Source organism: Carassius carassius, chromosome 3 (genome assembly GCF_963082965.1).
Source record: "Carassius carassius chromosome 3, fCarCar2.1, whole genome shotgun sequence".
Classification (NCBI taxonomy): Eukaryota; Metazoa; Chordata; class Actinopteri; order Cypriniformes; family Cyprinidae; genus Carassius; species Carassius carassius.
The window spans coordinates 14,145,579-14,168,752 of NC_081757.1; the positions used below are offsets into that span (position 1 = coordinate 14,145,579).

The 23,174-nt window shown below is 39.8% G+C and overlaps 1 protein-coding gene across 12 annotated transcripts in view; it reads left to right on the top strand.

Annotated features, from left to right (window-relative positions):
- tjp1a (tight junction protein 1a) overlaps nt 1-23,174 on the top strand; it is a 141,407-nt gene that overhangs the window by 35,795 nt on the left and 82,438 nt on the right. For all 12 annotated transcript variants that reach the window (XM_059530101.1, XM_059530090.1, XM_059530094.1 and 9 more), the window contains exon 2: nt 1,256-1,412. Coding sequence is in view for 11 of the 12 variants with exons in the window: in XM_059530090.1 (XP_059386073.1) it covers nt 1,256-1,412 (157 nt within the window). In the remaining variant the exon portion in view is untranslated. The remainder of the gene's footprint in view (nt 1-1,255; nt 1,413-23,174) is intronic.

The window sequence follows — 23,174 nt, forward strand, 5'->3', positions numbered from 1 at the left end:
TTACTTCAGTGTCACATGCTGAGCCGATCTTCTCGGGGTCCTACTCAAAACTGTGTCGGCCAGTGGGGTGGTGGGGGGTGGAATGTTTTGGTTTTTGAGTAGTTATGAATGAATGAATGAATAGTAGAATGAATAGTAGAATGAATGCATTAGTTTAATATATATATATATATATATATATATATATATATATATATTAAAGTTATTTAGCATAGGCGGGACCACAGCACGCTTATTACACACACAGGGACGCACAGCAGCACACAAACATGCCAAACATAAAAAAATTTAAGGATTGCAATGTAAAAGATTATTATTGTGTAGGCTAAATAAATAAAAAAAATGCCTACATGTCATAATGGATAGTCATTTCATTGCATTAGGCTACCTATTTGATCACACACAAGCAGCTCAGTTTCATCTCTGGAGATGCGTTCTGTCTTCACGCTTGCAAATTCTGTCGTGTAAATAGCAAATCTGCCATGGCACAAGCGCAACTGGCTTTTAAAGGGAATGGGAGATGAGACTCTGATTGAAGTGGGGAATGAGTGGTTATGAACGAATAAATGAAACGCATTTGTCCATGTTTCACTCCATCTCGAATCATGCTCTTGGAAAGCTCTTGAGAAACAGTGTCTCTTCTGCGGCTCAGTATGCTTTCAACTCGTTTTTTTAGTCTCGACCAAAACTGTATGACATTCACATTACATGACTCGACTGATTTTTATGTAGAAAGACATGACCATTCATGTTTCATAACTGCTGGCCAAATTCAAAAACCAAACTAAATTGAAATCATCTTTAAGAGCAAAGGGCCCCTGGTGTTTTGGGGGCCATATGCAGCTTGTGTATTTTGCGTATAGGGAGGATCGGCTCTGGTCACATGATAATCAGAAATCATTCTAAAATGCTGATTTGAAGAAACAGCTGAAATGTTGAAAAAATGTATTTAATTATTATTTTCTTTTTTATAATTTGAGTTTTTAAAAGAACAGCATTTATATAAAATATAAATATTTTGTAATATGTATTTACTTTTAAAAATATGTCAGTTTTGATTAATTTAAAGCATCCTTACTAAACGTCAAAATATTTATAATTTCTTCAAAAACAACATACCCTAAACTTTTGAACAGTACCTTGAATCTAAGACACTTTGGATAAAAGCGTATAAATGTTGGTAGCATCTGGTCTGACTGGACATTAAGGATCCCAGCATGCCATATGATTATGTGCTAATGTCTCTCCACTGCAGGGTGCCACCTGATTCAGAAGCCCCCGCTGCCTCTGCTGCCTCTGCTGCGACGCCACCTGCTGCGGCTGTGAGTCAGGGCAAACCATCACTTCGCAGGATCAAGGGCCGCATCCACAGAAGCAAGAGCCTGGACAGTATAGATCTACTGGACTGCAATGTGAGTCAATATAGTGCATGCAGAGATGATGTCATTCAGTCACTTGTTTTTCACAGGCAGAGTGAGAACACCTCTTGAGCATGTGCTGAGAGAGTCATTGGCTTAGCTTGACTGTTTTGAGAAGAAATTAGTCACAGTTGCCTCTATATAAATGTCCCTATCACAGCTGTGATTTTTAGTTTTCTGGTAATCCTGATACTGTGATGAAGATCAAATGCATCCTTTGCTGCACGCCAATGTCACCAGGGTCAAATCTGTCTTGACATAACGCTGCATTTAAATTGTGACCTAAAGTAACACTTCATCCAAAAATGAACATTTTGCAATAATTTACTCGCTCCTATGATATTCCAAACCTAAAAGGCAGTTACAAAGAATGGAACTGAGGCCTTTAAATTTAAAGGGGACAACTTTTCCACAAGTTGGTATGATTCTTCATTAAATGTCTGTAACATCACTGGTCATGTAAAACATATTTTTACCTTGTCAAAAACAGCAAGCCGCTTCAGTGCATATATGTCTCTTTAAATGCAAAGAAGCTACTGCTCATATTTGGTGGATCATTACCATCAAAAACAAAGCTAATCCATTGCGTCCTCAATTACTCTGATGTCAGGAGATAATGAAGACTCTTATGTTAACTTTTAAATTTAATACCGCTCAGAAAAACAAAACGGCTCTATAATTGAGATAATGTTTATGTTTTTTGGGGATTTAAAAAAATGAAGTGACTGCATTTTTATCATTGTAGGGAGGTTTGTGTACACACACTAATACACATTTATATGCAAAGACCATGTAAAAATGAACTTTGCATCCGGTTTCCCCTTTGAAGTATGCAAAGGCATCATAAGAGTGGTCCAAATGACTTGAGCAATATGTTTTAAGTCTTCTGACATCATTCATAAGCTTTGGGTGACAGAAAGACTGAACTTTAAGTTATTTGCTGATTGCCCCTCCATGTGGGCTGTAAACAGCTGTGAACAGATCATGGAGTCAACAAGTTGAACTTAAGAGCTAAATAACCCAACCTGGGATCTGGGTCAATTGATTCATTATATAATTTGATTAAAAAAAATGTAAGTACCAGACAATGCTACTGAACATCCTAAAGAGAAAAATTTATTTCAGTCTGGAATTCGGTGAATAATTTTTCTCACACAAACCTTTCATGTGACTTGGACAGAAAACTTTGAATGTAGTGTGTTTTATAATTCTTTTATGATGCTTTTGCATCCTTTTTAAAGTTTGAAACCTCAGTTCAGTGGCAGTTTTATATATACTTTTTCCTTTTCTGTGCGGAAAATAGAAAGTCATTCGATTTGGAATAACACTGGGGTGAGTAAATAATGACAGAACATTTATTTTTGGGCGAGCTGTTTCTTTAAAGTAAACTTAAAATAATCCATCTTAACCAGAAAATAACTGTGTGATCATGACTGCTTTGTCAGTGTACTCACTGTCCCAAGGTGCTGTTAAATATAGATGTAGATGGATTTCTTTCTTCTTCTTCCCTCCAGAGATTTACTTAACACAAAAGTCAAATTTTTTATTCAATTTGAGATATTCACTTGTATCGAATCAAGCTATTTTTTACTCAAAGCATACCATGGCACCGCAACGTTCTATAATTTACGGCTACATGTCCAAATTAAATAGAGCAGTGGGGAAAATGGCTTCTGGACATAAACGTACTGACCTCGCTAGTATTAACAGGCCACAGCTCACTGACTCTGCCTCGTGCTAGTCCATCAGGTCTGCCTTTCATCAAAGCCCATGAATAGTTAACAGTTTTTATTCAGAATTAGACCATCACTGTGTTTATAGCAATCAGTACTGTTTACCTTAAGACCTTCCTATTGATCCAAGACAACAATAAACACTTCAGTGAAGTGGAGTTCATTTGTAACCCTGGATTGTAGCGCTAAATAACATCTAATTTATTTAGGTGTTGATTTTTGTGTATTCACTATTGCCTTTATCTTCTTGTTCTAGCAGAGACATTATCATGATTCTGTGGGGTCTACAGACATCAAGACTAACAGTCCCAAGGACCCAAAGCATCACATTAGGCTGTTTAAATTTCATTAGGCAGCAGAAAAATATGCACTGGACAGATTTTCTTTTACATGCTTTAGCCCCGAAGCGCAGGCTGACAGACAGCAGCGCAGTAGGTGGCATGTCCCCATTCATATTCCCCACTGCCAGATGATATCAGATTACCTCTTTGATCATGTGATGTGCAAAGCAAAAGTGTAAGTCACGTGAGCATGTGCAAAACTCACTGACGTCAGAGATGTGGAGGAGTGGTGCTATTAAGCACTAGAGGCATATGCCAGCGTGAATGTGTTAGTGAACATGCTGTATTTGCATGTGCGAGATCCTACACCATTAACAGATGAGCTGCCAGTAAAAGTGTCGTACATGTGACCCAGAGCATAACACAATTGTTTATTGCGATCCGAGTGGGGTTTCACATGAAGAAAACTTTAAACTTTTTTTAACTTTAGTGGTTTATTTTAGTGAGAAATTAGAGGAGTAATCTCACAAATTAAACGGGTAAGCCGCTTGATTCAAGCCATAAAAGCCATGATATCCCCGTGAATCTGCGGTGGGCTGAAAGCCACTTGCCTGGCCCCAGTCATCTCATGTGCACTCACTAAAGAGAGCCGTGTGGGGGAAGGGGAGCTGGCAACTTTCTGGCAACCATAGGCTACTGCTGGTTTTGGAAATCCAGCGTCATGCTAATGTCTCACTAATGCAATGTAATATAGTGTTTTAAAAGAGCTGTGACACAGACGTTAGTTTTAAATCACAATGATAACGCAAGATGACTTTATCTTATTTATAATTTTTTTCTTAAAAAAGAGATATAGGCACACACCAGCTCAAACATTGTACCAGGCTGGATTTTCCATTCAAATTGAAAGCATCTTTTCAGATTCTGATTTTGAATGCAGATTAATTGTTCAAATTTGAATGTAAGGATGTACTATTAAAACTTAAATAAATTTGTATGGATGTATTTTTTTAACTAAAAAAGCAAAGTTTTTGAGAGAAATTTAAAATGTTGACTTGCTAAGGCCTTGAAAGTTAAAAATTTCTAGATTGATGTCTAGGTAGATGTCCAGGTAAATGGATATGTAGATAGATGGATAGATGTTAGTTATATGTCTAGATAGATAGATAGATGTCCAGGTAAATGTATGTCTAGATGTCTAGATAGGTAGACAGATGGATCCAAATTTTTTTTTTTTTGCAATTCAAGTTTATTTGTATAGCGCTTTTTATGATAAAAAAATCATTGCAAAGCCACTTTACTTTACAGAAAATTAATTATCTACAATATTTCGTAGTAGCTTATCAGTGGTGACTGTCAGTTTATGTGTATATCGCAGAAATGTATGGAACAATCAATTAAAGACGTAATCAAACAAACGATGAACACTATTAACAGCAATTATTATATGATGCAATCAAACTTATAGCAAAATTTGGTAGGTCTGTATGTTGTTTCAGGGTTACCATCATCTGAGGTCCTCTGAGGGGTCAGCATCATCTCTTCTCAGGTGTTCTGGATCCAGACTGGAGCTTGTGTAAATCCTAGTTACCACGGGATATAAATCCTGTGGCAAAACAGAGAAACAAATAGAGACATAATTAGCGTAGCTGCTATTCCAACCAAGTAAAATTTCTTAGTTTAACCCAAACTAAAGAATAATAATGTGCATTTAATCAGATATAACTGCAGTTCAAAATTATGAGATGCATTATTTGAATGCTTGGCTAAAGAGATGTGTTTTTAATCTAGATTTAAACAGAGAGAGTGTGTCTGAACCCCGAACATTATCAGGAAGGCTATTCCAGAGTTTGGGAGCCAAAAGCAAAAAAAAAATCTCTACCTCCTTTAGTGGACTTTGCTATAATAGGTACAACCAAAAGTCCTGTGTTTTGTGATCTTAGGATTTGTGATGGATTGTAGCGTGATAGAAGACTAGTTAGATATGCAGGACCTATACCATTAAGGGCCTTATATTTGAGTAATTATATTTTGTAACTGATATGGAACTTTATAGGTAGCCAGTGCAGAGACTGTAAAATTGGGGTAATATGATCATATTTTCTTGACCTAGTAAGGACTCTAGCTGCTGCATTTTGGACTAGACTACCTGTAGCTTGTTTATTGAAGATGCACGACAACCACCTTGCAGTACATTACAATAGTCCAGTCTAGAGGTCGTTAATGCATTAACTAGCTTTTCTGCATCAGAAACAGGTAACATGTATTTCGTAGCTTGGCAATGTTTCTGAGATGGAAGAATGCTGTTTTTGTAATATGGGAAATATGGTTTTCAAAAGACAAGTTGCTGTCTAATATAACACCCAGATTTTTGACTGAAGAGGAAGTAACAGTACATCTGTCTAGTTACAAATTGTAATCTACAAGATTCTGTGTACTGTTTTTGGTCAAATAAGTAATATCTCTGTCTTATCTGACTTTAATAGGAGAAAATTATTGGTCATCCAATCTTTTAAGTTTTTAACAAACTCTGTTAGCTTAGATAATTTAGAAGTTTCACCTGGTCTTGTTGAGATATATAGTTGAGTATCATCAGCATAAAAGTGGAAACTAATCCCATATTTAATAATAATATTACCAAGGGGCAATATGTATATTGAAAATAGCTGAGGATCTCGGACAGATCCTTGTGGCACTCCATACTTTACTGGTGATAAATGAGATGACTCCCTATTTAAATAAACAACATTGCAGCGATCGGACAGGTAGGATCTAAACCATCCTAAAGGTACAGGTTGTAGGACCTGCCACTAGAGGGCCCACTACCAAAACAATAACAATCGCGTGATGACGCTAAGAAGGAGTGTGGAATGATGGGATTTGTTGTCTTCTACCAAACCGCTGACGGCCATCAATCAGACAATATGAAAATGATTACCACTTGTTCAACAAATATATACACTTGTGTACATTCAAACACAATAATTGGGCATACATAGCAAACGCGAGTTCAACAATTTGCACGAGTAGATTACATACAAAGTCAATGCAAAGACACGATGAGACTATGTATCAGAGGCGTCCTCGCGCGGGTCTAGAGATGCGATGCCCCGCGTTTGGCGTGTATGCCCCATAATACTAATCTTGTTGATCGTTATAATAGCATACGTTTTCTGTAAAGATATGAATTAAAACAACTCACCTGTCGAGTAAAACACAAGCAAGATCGGCATCTCTTTCTAGCTGAAGTTTGTCGCGAAGCTCTCTCCATCTAGAAAATGCAACACCAATATTGATCCTCGCTCTTTCTCTCCTCTTGTCCCAAAATCTTCTTGGGTTGTTTGGTTGGCCCATATGCTTACGTTTACGGGAACCAGCGGCAGACGGTAAACGGTAATCATGTTCCATAAATAAGTCACACAATCCACCATAAAACGTGCAAGAAGAAGTAAATAAGGAACTGCTTGAAGCAAGCTAGTGGTTTGCTGGACGCTAGACACTACTTCTGCATTTGTACACAACACTTTTGTCATGTGGTTTCTACGTCAGTAAAGGCGGTAACAAAGGGTAACTAACGTCATTGACAGGCGACTGCATTGCTCCATGTCACTGTTTAGAATGGGAACCTAGTGGTTTTTGGATATTTTACTGCAAATGTCTTACAAATTGTACCTTTAAAGCCTGTCCTTGAATACCTGTATAGTTTTGCAATCGATCTTGATAATCGATATGAGTATGTCATTATCTATGGTGTCGAATGCAGTACTAAGATCAAGTAAAACTAGCAATGAGATGCAGCCTTGATCTGATGCAAGAAGCAAGTCATTTGTAATTTAAACAAGTACAGTTTCTGTGCTATGGTGGGGGCTGAAAAACCTCTTCATACAGATCTAAATTTTTACTAAAAAGGCACCCGTGACTTCTATCTCACAAGTTAGATTTTTTTCACAATTCTCAGAATTGGATGCAGTTTAATTCTCAGAATTATGAGGAGAAAAGTCAGAATTTAGAAAGATAAGATAAACTAAAAACTGCAAGAAAAAACTGAGATAAAAAATAACAATTATCTGTTCCATTTTTTATTTTAAAGAAAAATATGTCTCTACTGCATAAAGAACAGAGAATGCATTTGCTGTGTTGAATTTTAGTAAATTCCACTTTCATTCCAATTTGAATTCTAATTTTCCAATTTATCTTCAATTCAATTGAAATTCCAATTCCTAAATTGTAAGGTAGCAGTGTATCAGTGATGGTGTATTTTCTTTGCATTTCATTTTGTGATTTCATTGAAACTGAGAATGTTCAGATGAGAGATATTTATAACAGCTGTGTGCAGCGCAGCAGCATATGCCTAAAGATAATACTAAATGTAATGAACTTAAAAATGTTTATGACTGGTATAGAAAGGATTCAGAGTGAATTGACCTCAGATGGCTTACTGTAGCTGCTGCTTTTAGTACACATTTAAAGAGACTTCACAAACCACAGATTTTTAAGATATTTAAGGTTCTAAGATTAAAGATGGGTGATTGCAGCACCCCTTGATAGGGTGTACCAACACTTGTACATATGATTGCTTTTATACAGATGGCCACTCTTTCTATTCTCTTAGGGCTGCCTAGGTGCTTGATGTAGTCTTTAGTCATTTGCTTTAGCCATTTGTGGAGTAATTAACCTCTCCTCCCCTGAGCTTCGGCAACTGCCACTGCCTTTGTTGGAGCAATTTTTCCCTGTTAACATGTAATTGCAACATCAACCAAGAGAGAATGTGTCTGTATGTGGCTGTGTGTTTATTTGTACAGGTGTATGAGTATTTTGAAAGAGGGGCAACCCTACAGTGACAGCCTGATGGCGGCCCATACGTGAGGAGACTTTATAGTAGCTAAATTTAGAAATGGTCTCACTGCAGTTCAAAGAAGTTAATTCATTATTGATGTGAAGGATGTAGATGGGGCTGATGACCAGGGAAATTTAAAGCCTGTCTAGCATCTGATCTAGGTCTGCTACAGATGACCGATCATAAAGCTAATGATGGAATGGGGAATATATCACACGTGCCTAGCTGGGGGTATTTATTTGGTTGATAAAGATCAATCTCTGAAAGAAGAAGCTGTGTTATTATGATCATATGCAGCATATGGTACACATGCTGAGATTGAATGAGTGTGGAAATTTTATTTTCCAGGCGTGAATACAAATCAATTAAATGGCTTATGCAGCCACATTTTCTGTTTCTCACACCATTAGCACGAATTGCTTCATAAATCATTTATTTTTGTGCATTACTATTAAAAATTTTGGTATCAGTAAGATTTTTTTTATTCAGCAAAGGTGAGTTAAATTGGTGACAGTAAAAGAGTGACAGTAAAGAAGTAAAAACAGACGACTAAAAAATGCATCATGGTTTTAACAAAAATATTAACCAGCATAACCGTTTCAACATTTATAATAATAAGAAATATTTTTGAGCACCAATCACTATATTACGTTTTTTTTTACTGGATTATGTAGGCATAATTATGTAACACTGAAGACCTCAAACTTTTGATCAGTATTGTTATTCACTTGAAGAAGAGTTTTATATTGGCAGATCCTCACAGGTTCTGGGAGCAGCTGATTAGCTTCTGTTGGATTTATCCACCCCTGATGGTTTACTTTGTAGTATTCCCTCAAGACAAATAGAGTATTTCTAACTAGAAAGAAAATCACTTTTGTGATAGAAGTGTGGGGAATCTTGGCTCATAGCCTGAGCTTAATGGAAAAGAAGGAAATTCCCTTTTGTAGGAATAGAGATGTGTGTGCCAAGCTAATTTGACAGTGATGTGTAAAGGTAATAAAACTACAAATGGTCATCAGAGAGTTGAAGAAGATTAAAAAATGTGAGAAACTAAGACAGATGATGTGTGTGGGAAAGGAATGGACTGTGAGTGTGTGCGTGTGTGCGTGTGTGTGTGTGTGTGTGTGTGTGTGTGTGTGTGTGTGTGTGTGTAGGAAAGAGAAGGAGATAGAAGATAAAAATAAGAGGAATATTTGAATGTATTGGGTAGTCGTGTCTGTCTCAGCTAACTCACAGAGCCTAACTGTGGCATCAATCATGTATCACTTCCAAAGACAGCCTCCAATTGGGATCAACACATCACTATCCTCATGTCAAGGGGGGGAGGGCTGGATGTTTTGACTGCAGAATTTTAAGTGGATGAATGCTATATGCAAAAGTTACCATTTAAAAAAAATGTCTGGCATCATTAAACACCAGTTTTCGTTCCATTACAGCAGCTTTTTCAGGAAAGAAAAAAAATGCTCTCTGAGGAGAGATCCAGAGCTCTGGACTGTTAAACAGAGGCCACGATTAATTATTCAGAGCACTCCTTCATCTGTCTTTAAATGCAAAATAGCTTCTAAATTATGTGGGACAAAAGAACACGGATCAATAATTTAGAACAGCCTGCTGTGGCTGAGCAAGAGATCGGGTTGGGATGCTCACTGAGAGACATGAGAGGATGAATCACTGACCTGCTCTCCACTGGCTTTTGTCAAATAATATCAGACATTTTTTTTTTTCTCACAGGTTTCATGACTGGATGCTTTCATGAATGTTTCATTAATGTTTAATAACTGTTTTGAAGTTTGCAGGAAAAATAATGTACTCCGTCATAATTGCATACATGTACATATTTATGTTCTTTGAATAGACACTGTTTTTATCACTCTGCTTGTCCGTGTTTACATGATCCATGGTGAGTCTGCAGGTTACGTCTTTTCACCAGTAGGTGGCGACTCATACGATTTATTCAGGAATTAAACAAGTTATTGGCTGAATGAAGTACTTCCAGTAGGTAATTCTTTTAAATAAGCCATTACCGTACTTAATGACCATTTAAAAAGTACTTTCTATATAGTATAAAAGACTATAGAATACCTAAGACGTGTCACTCATATAGTTTTGAATGGGGAAAAATGCAACGCTCAATATGGCCGCCTAACAAACAAAGTCCCGCCTTCTGAGCAAAAGAGCCAATTCCTAATCGGTAAAGTTATCGTGACACTGCAGCTGCAGTTAGAAGTCCTGGTTGCTATAGAAACAGTAGGGACTTTAAGCAACAACAGCTGATGAAATGTCAACGGCGATCTGACGTAAACCGTTAACTACCATAGCCAAAGAGTGAAAAATCACTAAGCAACAGCAACAACCGAGAGGATGATGAAACATTCAATCATTTATCATTAGTGTAAAAAAAATTATGTCATTTAAATGGACAAGAGAAAACGTGCATTTGACATTAAACTACAACTTATTTTTAGAAGAATAGAGTTTTTAGTCTTGTATGATGCCAATAAGTCTAAAAACCTATATTTACCTTAATATACTCGTCTTTTAATCTGTCACGTAGTGACTATGGCAAATTAGCTGTACTCCCATAGTAGACCATTACAATGTACACGTCATTAAGTAGCACCTAAAGTCGCGCTTGTGCAATCACACTTTCTTTGCCGTTCCATCAGCTTTTGTTGCTTAAAGTCCCTATTAAGTGTTCTGAGACTTTGCCTAGGACTGAGCATGCGCACTGGCTGATCTAGCCTGAAAAAAAATAAATATATATATATATATAATTATATAATATATAACATATATTATAATATATATTATATATATATAATTTTTTTTTTTTTACTCTATTTGAGCAAAATAAACAACATTTATGATACAGTTGTTGTCAGATTTCATTGGTGATTTCAAACATTAAATTTAATTGTAAGCTTGGCGACCAGTTTTGGAAATTTGATGTTTCCCCATTCAAAGAGATGTTAGTCTGTATTAGTCTGATGGCTGATTTGGTTATGAAAGACTCCCAGCAGTGAATTAGGACCTCGCTGGCACAGCATACAAATCATTCATTCAGTATCTTGGGGCCGGCATATATTTAATATCTCAATAACTGTGTCCAATTTCCTCTTCAGAACCGAAAATCAATAACAATAGAACAAAAACTATTACACACAGATGCCTTGCTTTGCATTGCTTTGAAAACAAACAACATCTTCCCAGCAAACCAGATTAGCTGCTAATGCACTTTTGCTAGGCATATGTTACAGGTGATATCTGCTGTGTCTGGTGAGATGTTGCACTCTGCGAGGAACACAGTCATTCTGCCAGATATCACCCCTCCCCCTCTACCACCTGCTTCTACACCCCTGTCTGCAACCAGAACGAACCCTAAATGCAATTAAACACAAACATACACAATGCTGCACAATTGGCAGATGGATCCGAAATACACTGCCTAGTCTTAAAGTATATTTAAGCTTAGACCCCTAGCCCAAACCCTGTTGTTTACGCCGGGAAATAACAAGGCTGGATATTAAATGCACTTCTCTTGCTCTGTAGAACATGCTGTTCTTTTGAGATGTAGCGTGCTACATGCTTTTATTAAAAGCCTTTGTTTCCTTAGGAATTAATATACTGTATGTGGAGCTGGTGATCATTTATTGGAATTTGAGTGTTTAAAATGAAGCTTAGAAACATGCCTGAGGATGTTCCATTGCTCCAAAACGTCATACATTTTACATGGACATGCAGAAGGTCAGGGGAGAAATCAAAGCTCAGAGGCAATTGATGGAATTTTGATTTACGATGAGCTGTATGAGCGCAAGCAGAGTGGATTAGACGTGTACCTGTGTCATATAGTGTGTATTTTTACCATGTTTGTGTGTTTGTGTGTGTGCTGCCTTCCATTCTTGTGTATTGATTTCTGTCATTTTAGATTCTCCAAATCATCAATTTGCATTGCTATGATTATCTTCATGCACAGCATATGTTTTAAAGCAAATGTTGGTCAGCTTATTAATATAGACAAAGCACATTTAGCCATTTGCAGGATGCTTTGAAAACAGCAGTGAGGCCACTTTGTCATTTCCACCCTAGTGTTTCATTTATCAGAATGATGTATTATATCATTATGTCGCGTTATGCACACAGCGTTTAGGATTTATTATGGTAACATGCACCCATTGGTTTAGTTTTACTTGCATTTGCTGCACACTTGCAACATCAAACACCAACAGGTTCAGTCGCCCCTGAAATGTGCCTGCCACCACTGATTCTGTGTGAGCCGGAGGATTCAAGTCTTTTAGTCTGTTGCTATGGAAACACAGTTGGCTGATGGCAGAGGGGGGAGAAGAAGAATGATTCTTGGAAAATTCTTTATTTAATGGAGGGAGCATACGAGAATGAGAGACTGAAGAAGGTGGGGGTAAATAAAGTGATATAAGACGTGAAAGGGAGAGATAGAGAGAGAGAGAAAGAGAGAAAGAGAGGGTAGACACAGTGTTTATACAAGATCAGATCTTTCCCATTCACCCAGCTTTGAACTGAAGACGGGGATGTCTTTAGGCGTACATGTGTATTCATATAAGTTCTGCTTTGGTCCTGAATTAAACTGAGCTGTTTAATTCTGAGAAAGGCTGTTCTACAGTAAGAGGACGAAAGCCATGTTGAGCAGCTTTAGGCTGGGATGCTGCATGTCTTATTTACAGGAAATAGCGAAAATAAGCATTCTGCTTCACTTACCTTCACAAATTCATTCCTCCTTGGAGCTCTTTACACCTCCACTGGTGTGGGTGATATCTGACCCCAGGAGAGGATGACAGGGCTGTTCTGAGATTTAAAAAAAGCAACCATGCAGGTGAATGAAATGTGAGCTGTAGATGTAGCAAATATTTTGAGGTTTGTTGTTCTATTGTATTTATTTATTTGACTTTCCTCAGCATTATGACTAAAATCTTTGCTCATGATTATTTTTTCTCTTTGAATTTAAATATGGTCACAGTAGCATATCCAAGTCATATTTCAACTCAAAAGCTAAATAAATTCAAGAAAATTCAGCAGTGATATTTTAGTATCATTTATATACTATTACATTTCTGTTAATATCTTGAATTTGATTATTTTAAATTTTTCTGTTAAAATTTTAATTAAATGGTTTTGTCATTTCATTTGTTTTTTATATAGATTATGACGTTTTAATAGTTCATTTAGTTATAGATATTTGATTATTTCAACTGAAATTATACAAAATGAAAAATGCATAATTTTTATACCCAAACACCCCCCCACCTGACACGCACACTCAAAGTTTTAGTTAAATATAATAACCTTAAAATGAAGCTTATTTTAGGATTATTAATCATTTTTGTATGATGACATTATTTTATTGACAACCAAGTTCTCTGTTCTTCAGTGTGTCTGGGTATATTTTTCTCAATAATATAACAGAGAAACAGAGTTTCAGTTTCAACATAAATCAGAATTGTTATTATTATAATTTTTTTTTGCTTTTTGCAAAAAAGGTGACGTAGCGACCAGGAAGCTATAAAGGCACCTGCCACGCAGCTGGCTTCAGCTTCGAGTAGGGAAGCAAGCGCTGGCAGGGGTGCCGGGAGTATGGCTCTGCGACGTAGCGTCTCATTCCTTCAAGGAACCAGGGTTACGTTCGTAACCTTGAGACGCTCCTTTTCAAGAACTCGAGCTGCGTCAAGCGCTTTGGGGAACGATGTGCCCACACTGCCAGACTTCCAAATCCCTGCCTAGTGTGTATACGAAGAGCACAGCTAAGACGAGAGAACAGAAGAGCCAGGAGTGGCTTGCATATCAAGGTCATAAAATCTGACAAAAGTAGAGGGCGTGGACCACCCCGCAGTGTTGCAGATGTCCAAGAGGGACACACCTGCTGAGAAGGCCCTAGAGGCCGCCATACACTGAGTGGAGTGAGCCTTGGCTCCCAAAAGGAAGGGGAAGACCAGAGGACTCATAGGAGACGTTGATAGCCTCGACTATCCAACGACTTAGGGTCTGCTTGGAGGCAGGAGACCCCTTTTTTAGGAGGACCGTAGCAAACAAGCAATTGGTCAGATTTTCTCCACAGGGCAGCTCTGTGGACGTATGCGTCCAGTGCTCGCACTGGACACATACAATTTAGCTTTTCCTGGTCTGGCTCCCGAAAGGGAGGAGGGCAGAAGGCCTGCAGTACAATAGGTTGTGGTGTAACAGAGGGAACCTTAGGAACATAACCCGCTCGAGGGTATAAGAATGCTTTGTTCATACCAGGGGCAAAGTCTAGGTAAGTAGGGGCCACCGAAAGGGCCTGAAGATCTCCAACTCTCTTTAGTGAGGTGATAGCCACTAACAGGGCAGTCTTAAGCGTCAGATGTCTATCTGAGATATCAAGTATCGGCTCGAATGGAACTTTACAAAGAGCCTCTAAAACCACAACCAAGTCCCAGGGGGGAACACGGGACCGTACTGGAGGTCTCAGCCTCAGCGCATCACGGAGGAAACGTGTAACTAGGGGGTGTCTACCCACTGACTGACCGTTGAAAGGGACGTGGTAAGCAGCTATGGCCACCACGTACACCTTTTAAGGTGGAGTGAGTTAACCCCGCAGAGAGCCTAGCTTGGAGAAACAAGAACTGTACCAACTGGGCAGTTAACAGGGTCAAGCTGGCGGTCTCTGCACCATGAGGTGAAGAGCTTCCACCTCAGGGTGTACAGTTTCCTCGTAGAGGGAGCTCTGGATTGGAGGAGGGTCTCAACAACCTCGGTTGAAGAGACCGGAAGCTATGAACTGTGCCCCCTCAGGGGCCACACCCACAACTTCCACAACTCCGGGCGAGGGTGAATTATTTTGCCCTGCGCCTGAGAGAGTAGATCTGTCCTGATCGGAATCTCCCATGGAGAGCCGTCGAGGAGAGAGCTCAGATCTGCGAGCCATAATGGGCCCTACCAGAACGGGGCTACAAATAGAAGACGGACCCCGTCCCAGCGTACTCTCACCAGAACTCCCGGAAACAGAGCGATAGGGGGAAAGGCGTACAGATGAAGCCTCAGCCTGTTCTGTACCATAGCGTACAGTCCCAGAGGAGCTGGATGAACTAGAGAGAAACAGAGAGGACATTGCAATATCTCTTGAGTCGCAAAGAGGTCCAAAAACTCTCCATATCTACTTCACCACCTCGGCCCCTGTCTCGACAGTATGTCTGCTCCCACAGTAAATCTCCCAGGAATATACACTGCTCCGAACAAGAGGAGTTTGTCCTGGGACCACAGAAGGATCTGGTGTGCCAGCTTGTACAAGAGGTGTGAATGCAGATCTCTCTGGTGACTGATATAAGAAACCACCAATGTGTTGCCGGTGCGCACCAACACATAGTGACCTCTCAGGTCTGGGAGGAAATATTTCAATGCTCGATGCACAGCTAGCATCTCTAGACAACTGGTATGCCATGTCAGATGGCGACCGTTCCACAGACCGCGGGCAGGGTGGCCACTCATGACCGCACCCACATGGGTGAGGGTCTGTCGCTAGCGTTACACGGCGACCAAGAGCTCCCAGCACCGGGCCCTGATTCAAGAACCAAGGTTTCTTCCATATGTCTAAGGCATGAAGGCATCGCCGCATGACCTTGATAGTTCGTAATGGATTCCCCCTTGGGGAAAATCCCTTGGTCTTGAGCCACCACTGTAGGGGTCTCATGTGCAGGAGGCCAAAAGGTATCACGTTGGATGCAGCTGCCATAAGCCCTAACAATCTCTGAAACTGTTTGACAGTGAGTGACTGGCCTTCTTTGACTCTCTCGACTGATGTGAGGATCGACTCGATCCGAGCAGGAGACAGACGTGCCTGCATCATGGTCGAATCCCACACTACGCCTAGATAGGTGGTTCTCTGAACTGGAGAAAGTACACTCTTCTTGGCGTTTAGTCTCAAACCCAGCTCCCCCATATGTGCGAGAACGACATCTCGATGTTGATCCGCCATTTGCTCTGATTGAGTTAAAATCAACCAATCGTCGATATAGTTCAGAATGCGGATGCCCTGCATACAGAGGGATACCAGAGCCGCATCTACACATTTCGTGAACGTGCGGGGTGAGAGAAGTAGTAGATATTGGTAGGCTTTGCCCCCGAAAGCGAACCTCAGAAACTTCCGGTGTTGTGGAAGGATGGATATGGAAGTATGCGTCTTTGAGATCTATTGTGAGAAACCAGTCCTCGGATCTGATTTGAGCTACAATCTGTTTGACAGTGAGCGTTTTGAACTTCAGTGACATTACTGAGAGGTTTAGATGACGTAAGTCTAAGATCGGACGCAACCCCCCATCCTTCTTTGGAACTATGAAATACCGGCTATAAAACCCAGACTCCCTGTATAGAGGAGGGACCACCTCGATGGCCTCCTTCCTTAATAGGGTATTCACTTCTTGTTCCATAACCAGAACCTGCCGGGGGCCGACTATTGTCGGTGTAACCCCGTTGAATGTCGGCGGTGGATGGCCGAACTGAATGCGATAGCCTCTTTCTACTGTGTGCAGGACCCATTGAGATACATTTGGCAGTAGTTTCGATGCTGCTAACTAATGTACTAAGGGAATCAGTCTCTCGAGATTGACCTCTGGTGTAAGAGGCCCCCGAAGGGGCGGCGAGCGTCTCAGCTCCGCTATGCTCACGGGCGGAAATAACTGAGACCAGTGATCGCTGGAAGCCGCTGCACCCTGAAACTCTGGCAGGGTTGGCAGACCCACCTCCCGAGGGCACTGAGGTGAGACGGGCACCGTGTAATGAGGTGGACACCGCTCTACCCCAATAGGGGTCGCCCTCTGTAGTCGTGACCGAAATGCGTCATGACTTCTTGGCCGTGGACCTCCCAGCCTGAAGTACGGCTCCATCGGATTCGGATTAGGCTGAGAAGTCACTGGCCCAGAGCGTTGCTTCAGCCTCTGGTCCCGAAGCGGAGAACACGGGCGGCAACGCTCTGTTTGTATGCGGAGGGGGCTGCTCCCGCCCAGCAGTCCCTCCAGTACATCTAACTTCATGAGTCAAATAACTGTCATTATATTCCTCAGAATTTAATGCAATCAAACAATCAGACAAGTAAATACCGTATGAATTGTGATACAATACACATTGAAGTGATATACTGAACTTCTCGAAGTTAGATAACAGTCATTAGATTCCTCAGAATCCAATGAAATCCAACAATCAGACAAGTAAACACGGTCTAGATTGTGATAAAGTACACATTGTAGTGTTATATTGACTTCTCAAAGTCATTATATTCCTCAGAATTTAAAGTAATCAAACAATCAGACAAGTAAACACGGTCTAGATTGTGATAAAGTACACATTGAAGTGATAGAACTAACTCCTCTTTATTTAATGGAGTTTAAATAACTAGACACGCGGTTGAATATGGAAAAATTCACATCAAAACTGAAAATGATGTAATACACGCGTTGCCTCGACAGCGCGCGAATAGCTTAGTCACTCAAACAATATTAATCCCCTCGGAGATTAAATAGCTGCTCATTAACGATGCCCGTGTAAAGTTAGGCATAACACTGATTGTTGTATACTGGTGCTTATGCAACTTTATGTTTGTGCAACTACAAGCTCGCCGACGCCCTCCGTGTCAATCTCCTCGGAGAAAGAAAGGCAGAGCGTCAAGCCCGATGCTCGGGGGGGAAGAACGGAAGCTCGGGCTTCCAAACCCCGGAATTGGGCAGATCTGGTGGGTAAGGTAGGAGATAAGGACGTGCCCGTCTCCATTCCCTCCAGCAGATCGATCTGCGAACCCAACGAATGCCGGCCGGCGCCGCTCCACCTAGGCGAAAGCGGGACCGTCATCGCGAGGAATGCTGGCGAAGGCTCACTTCTCGAAGAGAGCCCTCCGGGATCGAAGCGCACGTGAAATCATACGCAGCGCGCTTTGATCCCGGGCAGACCACACACAGACCGTGTGTATCCCCGTCTCTAACGTTTAGCTTTGTTGAGTAGGGAGGAACACACAATCTGAACGCGGTCTGGATTCACCCTTCAGATGCTTAGTCTTAGCTTTGCTCTTTGACATACTATAGCTACTTAAAGGAGCCAATAGTGACGAACGACAATAAGCAAGACTGACAAGACAGAATGACATGCACACACAGAGCGCTTGCTGAAGGACAAGAAGCTGAAGCCAGCTGCGTGGCAGGTGCCTTTATAGCTTCCTGGTCGCTACGTCACCCCGCCTGTGACGTCACGCCCTTTCCATTGGAAAGATTGCACACGATATTCAGAGTCGGTCTCGCCAGGGACGTTCCCCAAAGCGCTTGACGCAGCTCGAGTTCCTGAAAAGGAACTTAAAATTTACTGCAAAATGAGGACTTTCTATCTTTTTCTTTCTTTCTTTCTTTCTTTCTTTCTTTCTTTCTTTCTTTCTTTCTTTCTTTCTTTCTTAACAAATTTCCCCCATAAATTATTCTTAGAAAGAAATCAAAGTGCTATTAACTCATCTAAATGTCAATCTGTTGTGTTACTCAGCTGTACCCGAGGTGTATTCTTTTTGATTTTCAGAAGCCTTGGGTTTCCTGTTTCATGCTCATGACAGCTCACCACAGCATGAGGGAGATAAAAGAGGGTGATGATACTTGAGAAAAGTGACCTGATTAAGGAAGATCATTTGGCATGTATTCTGTTTCTGCTTTTATAAACATCAGTGTGAATCTTTTAGCACTCAAAAATATGGAAAGAGCATGGATCATTTTCTTGCAACATCATCTATTAACCATGTGGGTGTTGTTCAAACAGTACTGTATGTGCTCGGTTGGTATGAGTGTTCATGAGCAAACAGTGTTTTCTGTCTGTGTGGACCTGTGTGATTTGTACCCAGTGCTGCCCTGTACCCTCAGGCTTGATTCATCATGGTCCATACCCTCTGCTGTGCCCCATTAGGATCAGAGCTGCTATTTCTGTCCTCTACCTGTGGCGGGATGCTCCCTGCATTGCCTTCATGCCTCCTCGGCCAAATTCCATTAAATAAGGGAATGGTTTGTTTAAGGTCCCTTTATAACAGAATGCTCTGGAGGAGTTTAAAAGAAGTGATGGGGTCTAATGGAAACCTTTTAAAGAGGCTGAGCAGAGCTGACCAGTGGGCTGCTGTCTGGAGCTACTTCAGTCAGTAAATATACTTTGATCTCCTGCCAGAGCTCCACATTGTCTGCTTCTGTGTGTGTCTGTGAGAGAGGGAGTGAATTAGACACAGAAAGAGGTGTAGGAGGAGATTTCAATAAAGGAACACAAAATAAAACAGACTAAGAGAAACTGCTCTTCAAAACCATATAGAGTCAAGCAGATATTGACTGTTCCCTTAAGCATGAGCTAAAGCAATTATGTGGAAAATATGCTGTCACATTGAAGGTCGCAGGTCAGTCCGCTTCACTTATTATTGGCCAGATTTATGATCCCTAGGTTTGATAAATCGCTTAATCAATGCTCAGATCATTTAAGTTAAAAGATACTATCACGATTCATTTGAGTTAGATTTTTTCTCTCTCTGCTCCTCATTTTTGTGCTGAAAACAGATGGATTTTTATTGAATATCAAATATACACTATCAGAAACAATGTTGTGATTATTCTCGGAGTCTTAGAAATTGACCATTCAGAGTTCTAAACTAACACAACAGCAACAGTCAAATTTGGGTTAAAAATTGACATTTGTGAGTAAATGCCAGCAGAATCACTTGTTAGTTCAATCATATCAGCATAATATTTGTGTACTGTTATATTTACATAAATTACTCCATGATGGTAAGTTATCTCAGATGGAAAGTCACAGCTTTATGGTTTAAAGGGATAGTTCACCCAAAAAATGAAAATTATTAACATTTATTCACCCTCATGTCATTCCCATCTTGTAACATAAGGTTTAGAGTGATATGAGGATGAGAAAATGATAACAGAGTTTTCATTTTTTGGTGGACTGTCCCTTCAAACTGCATATTTCCATCTTTTACACACTAAAAATAATAGATTGAAATACATTTACATTTATTTAAAAAAAATGCAAACTCTGTTTTCAAATCATTCTAACCACACGATTCATCTAATTTGCTTGATGTAATATTTTCCTTACACAGTGGCTCAAGATAAGACAAATTTTGAAATAAATGTTGTGCGTTAAATGTTAAACATTTGAATATAAATGTCACAAAATAATCTCTAGTCAGACCAAATAATGCATTTATGGACGCAGAGCTCAAATTGGATGTATTTCTCATAGTGTCCTGCAGAGGGCAGAGTTTTACCACATTCTATCTACACTAAAACTGTTCAGACCAAACTGCACACAGCATGCTCTCATACCATATAAATATGAGTTAAAACACATTCCTTTACTCCAGCTCACTGTGCCTCAGTGCTGTATTTGAGTGCCGTGATGTCTTTTGATCTGTTCGGGGTTGCCTTGAGAGCAACACTCAATAAGGAAGAGCCTGTTAACTTGATTAGGCCTGCCATGCTGTGTGGAGCACAGTGCTTTAAATCAGTGTGAAAGTGCACTTGTTCCCTGATGGGTGGACATGTAGGGAGGAAGACGACACTCAGTGTGCAGTGACATCGATGAAGCTTGAGCGGACCTCAAAACTGAGCTTCCCCTGGCAGAGAACTTGCTAGATGATTTAATTAACTCAATTGATATTATAGTGGCCGCCAGTGGAGATAGTTCTCTTTCTGTATATATACTGTACACTGCCACCTCTTGTTTTCTGTCTTGCTGGTACAGTATGGAGAGAGGGAAATGAGAGACTGTAGTAATAGTGAATCAGAAATTGAAGAGTAAGTCCTTGTACTTTGGTCTATTTTGAGAAGATGGAGAATGAAGGCATTTTATGTGGATTTATGTAGCCTGTTTGAAGAAACCTCTTCAAACTGAACATTTCTGAGTAAGAGACCTTGAGCTTTATGTGTTGCAATTTTCCAAGGTACTTCAAAATACTGAAATAGAGGCTCATTAATTATGATATATGTCAGAAACGTCCCCTGTATGTCACCAAACTGCAGGATGACGTGTGTATATATTGTACAGATATTTTTCTCATGAGTCAGGCTTTCAGTGAGATTACTTTAGAAGTGAACATGATTTCTTCAATTGATGAAACTGCTTCCCTGGCATCCATCTGCACCCAGATGTAAATAAGTAAACTCCACAGTTTATGTGGTTATATTGCTGGTCAGCGTTATTAAAGCAGGAAATAATTTGAGAAAGTTATTAGCTCTGTTAGGATTGACTCTTTCTTCCTTCAAATTCTTATTCTCTCTCTTCCCAAACTTGTGAAATGTAGGAAGGGGTCCACAAAAAAACGGTCATTCTCTGAATGGAAATATTACATGCTCTATAATTTATCTCACTCAAACAGGTATCATTCCAACAGCACTCATGACTTCCTCTCAGCTAATGCTTCGCCTGTTCTGAGGGATTAAGTGTACACTACACTGCTCACCCTGTTTTCATTCAGTAAGATACTGTTACTGTTGTAGAGTGAGACAGTCTCAGATAGGGACTTCCAGACAATGCTGGGGTCTTTCTCTCATTGGATTTCATTTTGTACGAGTAATCGTAATCAAGGTTTATCATCTGCGATTATTTTGTTATTTATTTGTGTGTGTGTGTGTGTTTAGGACGACACCTCTTGATTTTTTTACTCTCTTAAGTCTGCCATCAGTAAAGCTTACAGCTTTAATTTATTAAATTTAACAGCTACCACTGGAGTGAATTGATAGCTGTTGGAAAGGAGAAGGGGTGTTGATTTATGTAGCTGTCTGGCTCTTTTACTGTGCAGTTAATCAGTAAATGTCTGATTTGCTTCCCCCTCTCCTTGTGACATCTGTACCAGTCTTTATATCTCATAAACATTGTTCGATCCAACTTATTTTGGAGTAAATTCATCAGTTTTATCCAGACATGAAGTGGATCGGTGTCTGAGATTACATTGTTTTTGTTATCACGAACCCTTAGTAATAATTCCCAGATGTTGTATTGCACAGTATTGGGGAGGTTTTTCTGAGATGTGTGCAAAAAAAAAAAGACACTCTACCATCCTGTTCCTGGAATAACTTAGCCTACACCCTTATCAGGAATGAAGTGTATCATTACAGCAGCAGCTGGATTTAATAAGAGTGAAAACATCTTACAAAACAGAAATAAAGAAAGAAGTGAAAAAGGTGCGAGTGAAAGAGTAGGGAAGATCCGGAGGAGAGAAAGAACCAGAGGTGTTAAAAAGAGAGCGCAAAAGATAAAGTGTTGTTCTAGTGCACAGCAGGCCAAGATGAAAAGAGAGGCTAATTAATACTGGTGATTAAAGCTCATCCTTGTGAATCCATGATGTCATTGATCATCTGAGAACTCACCGGCCCGTCCAAACACACCAGACAGAGCACATGTGTACATAGACAGCCAGATGTTCCTGTGCTTTCTTTTCATGTGTTGCCTCAGTATAGATTAACCAATAATATATCCAATTCATAAATGTCCGGCTCTGCTATGTGGCATAAATACATACTTGTATGCCTGTGAAATTGCTTATGTGAGCAATGAGCATTTTGCTGTCCAACGGTCATGCCTTAACTTTGCAAATTCTAGTATTGCATTGGTATTGCATCCTTCTCATGGGCATTTAATAATTTTTCCAGCCCTAATGGACAATGATAAATAACTTATCAATGATTAAATACAAAATTAATATTAGTTATGAAGATTAATGTGGTCTGTAATTGGTAAAATGTGCTTGGGAAAAAAATGAATCATAATAGCAACTTGCATAGTAATTATGCACACAATGTATAGAAGAATATTTCTATATATATATACAGTATATACTGTATATATATCCTTAGTCAAATTTTAACATGGGAACTCTAATATTGTGCGA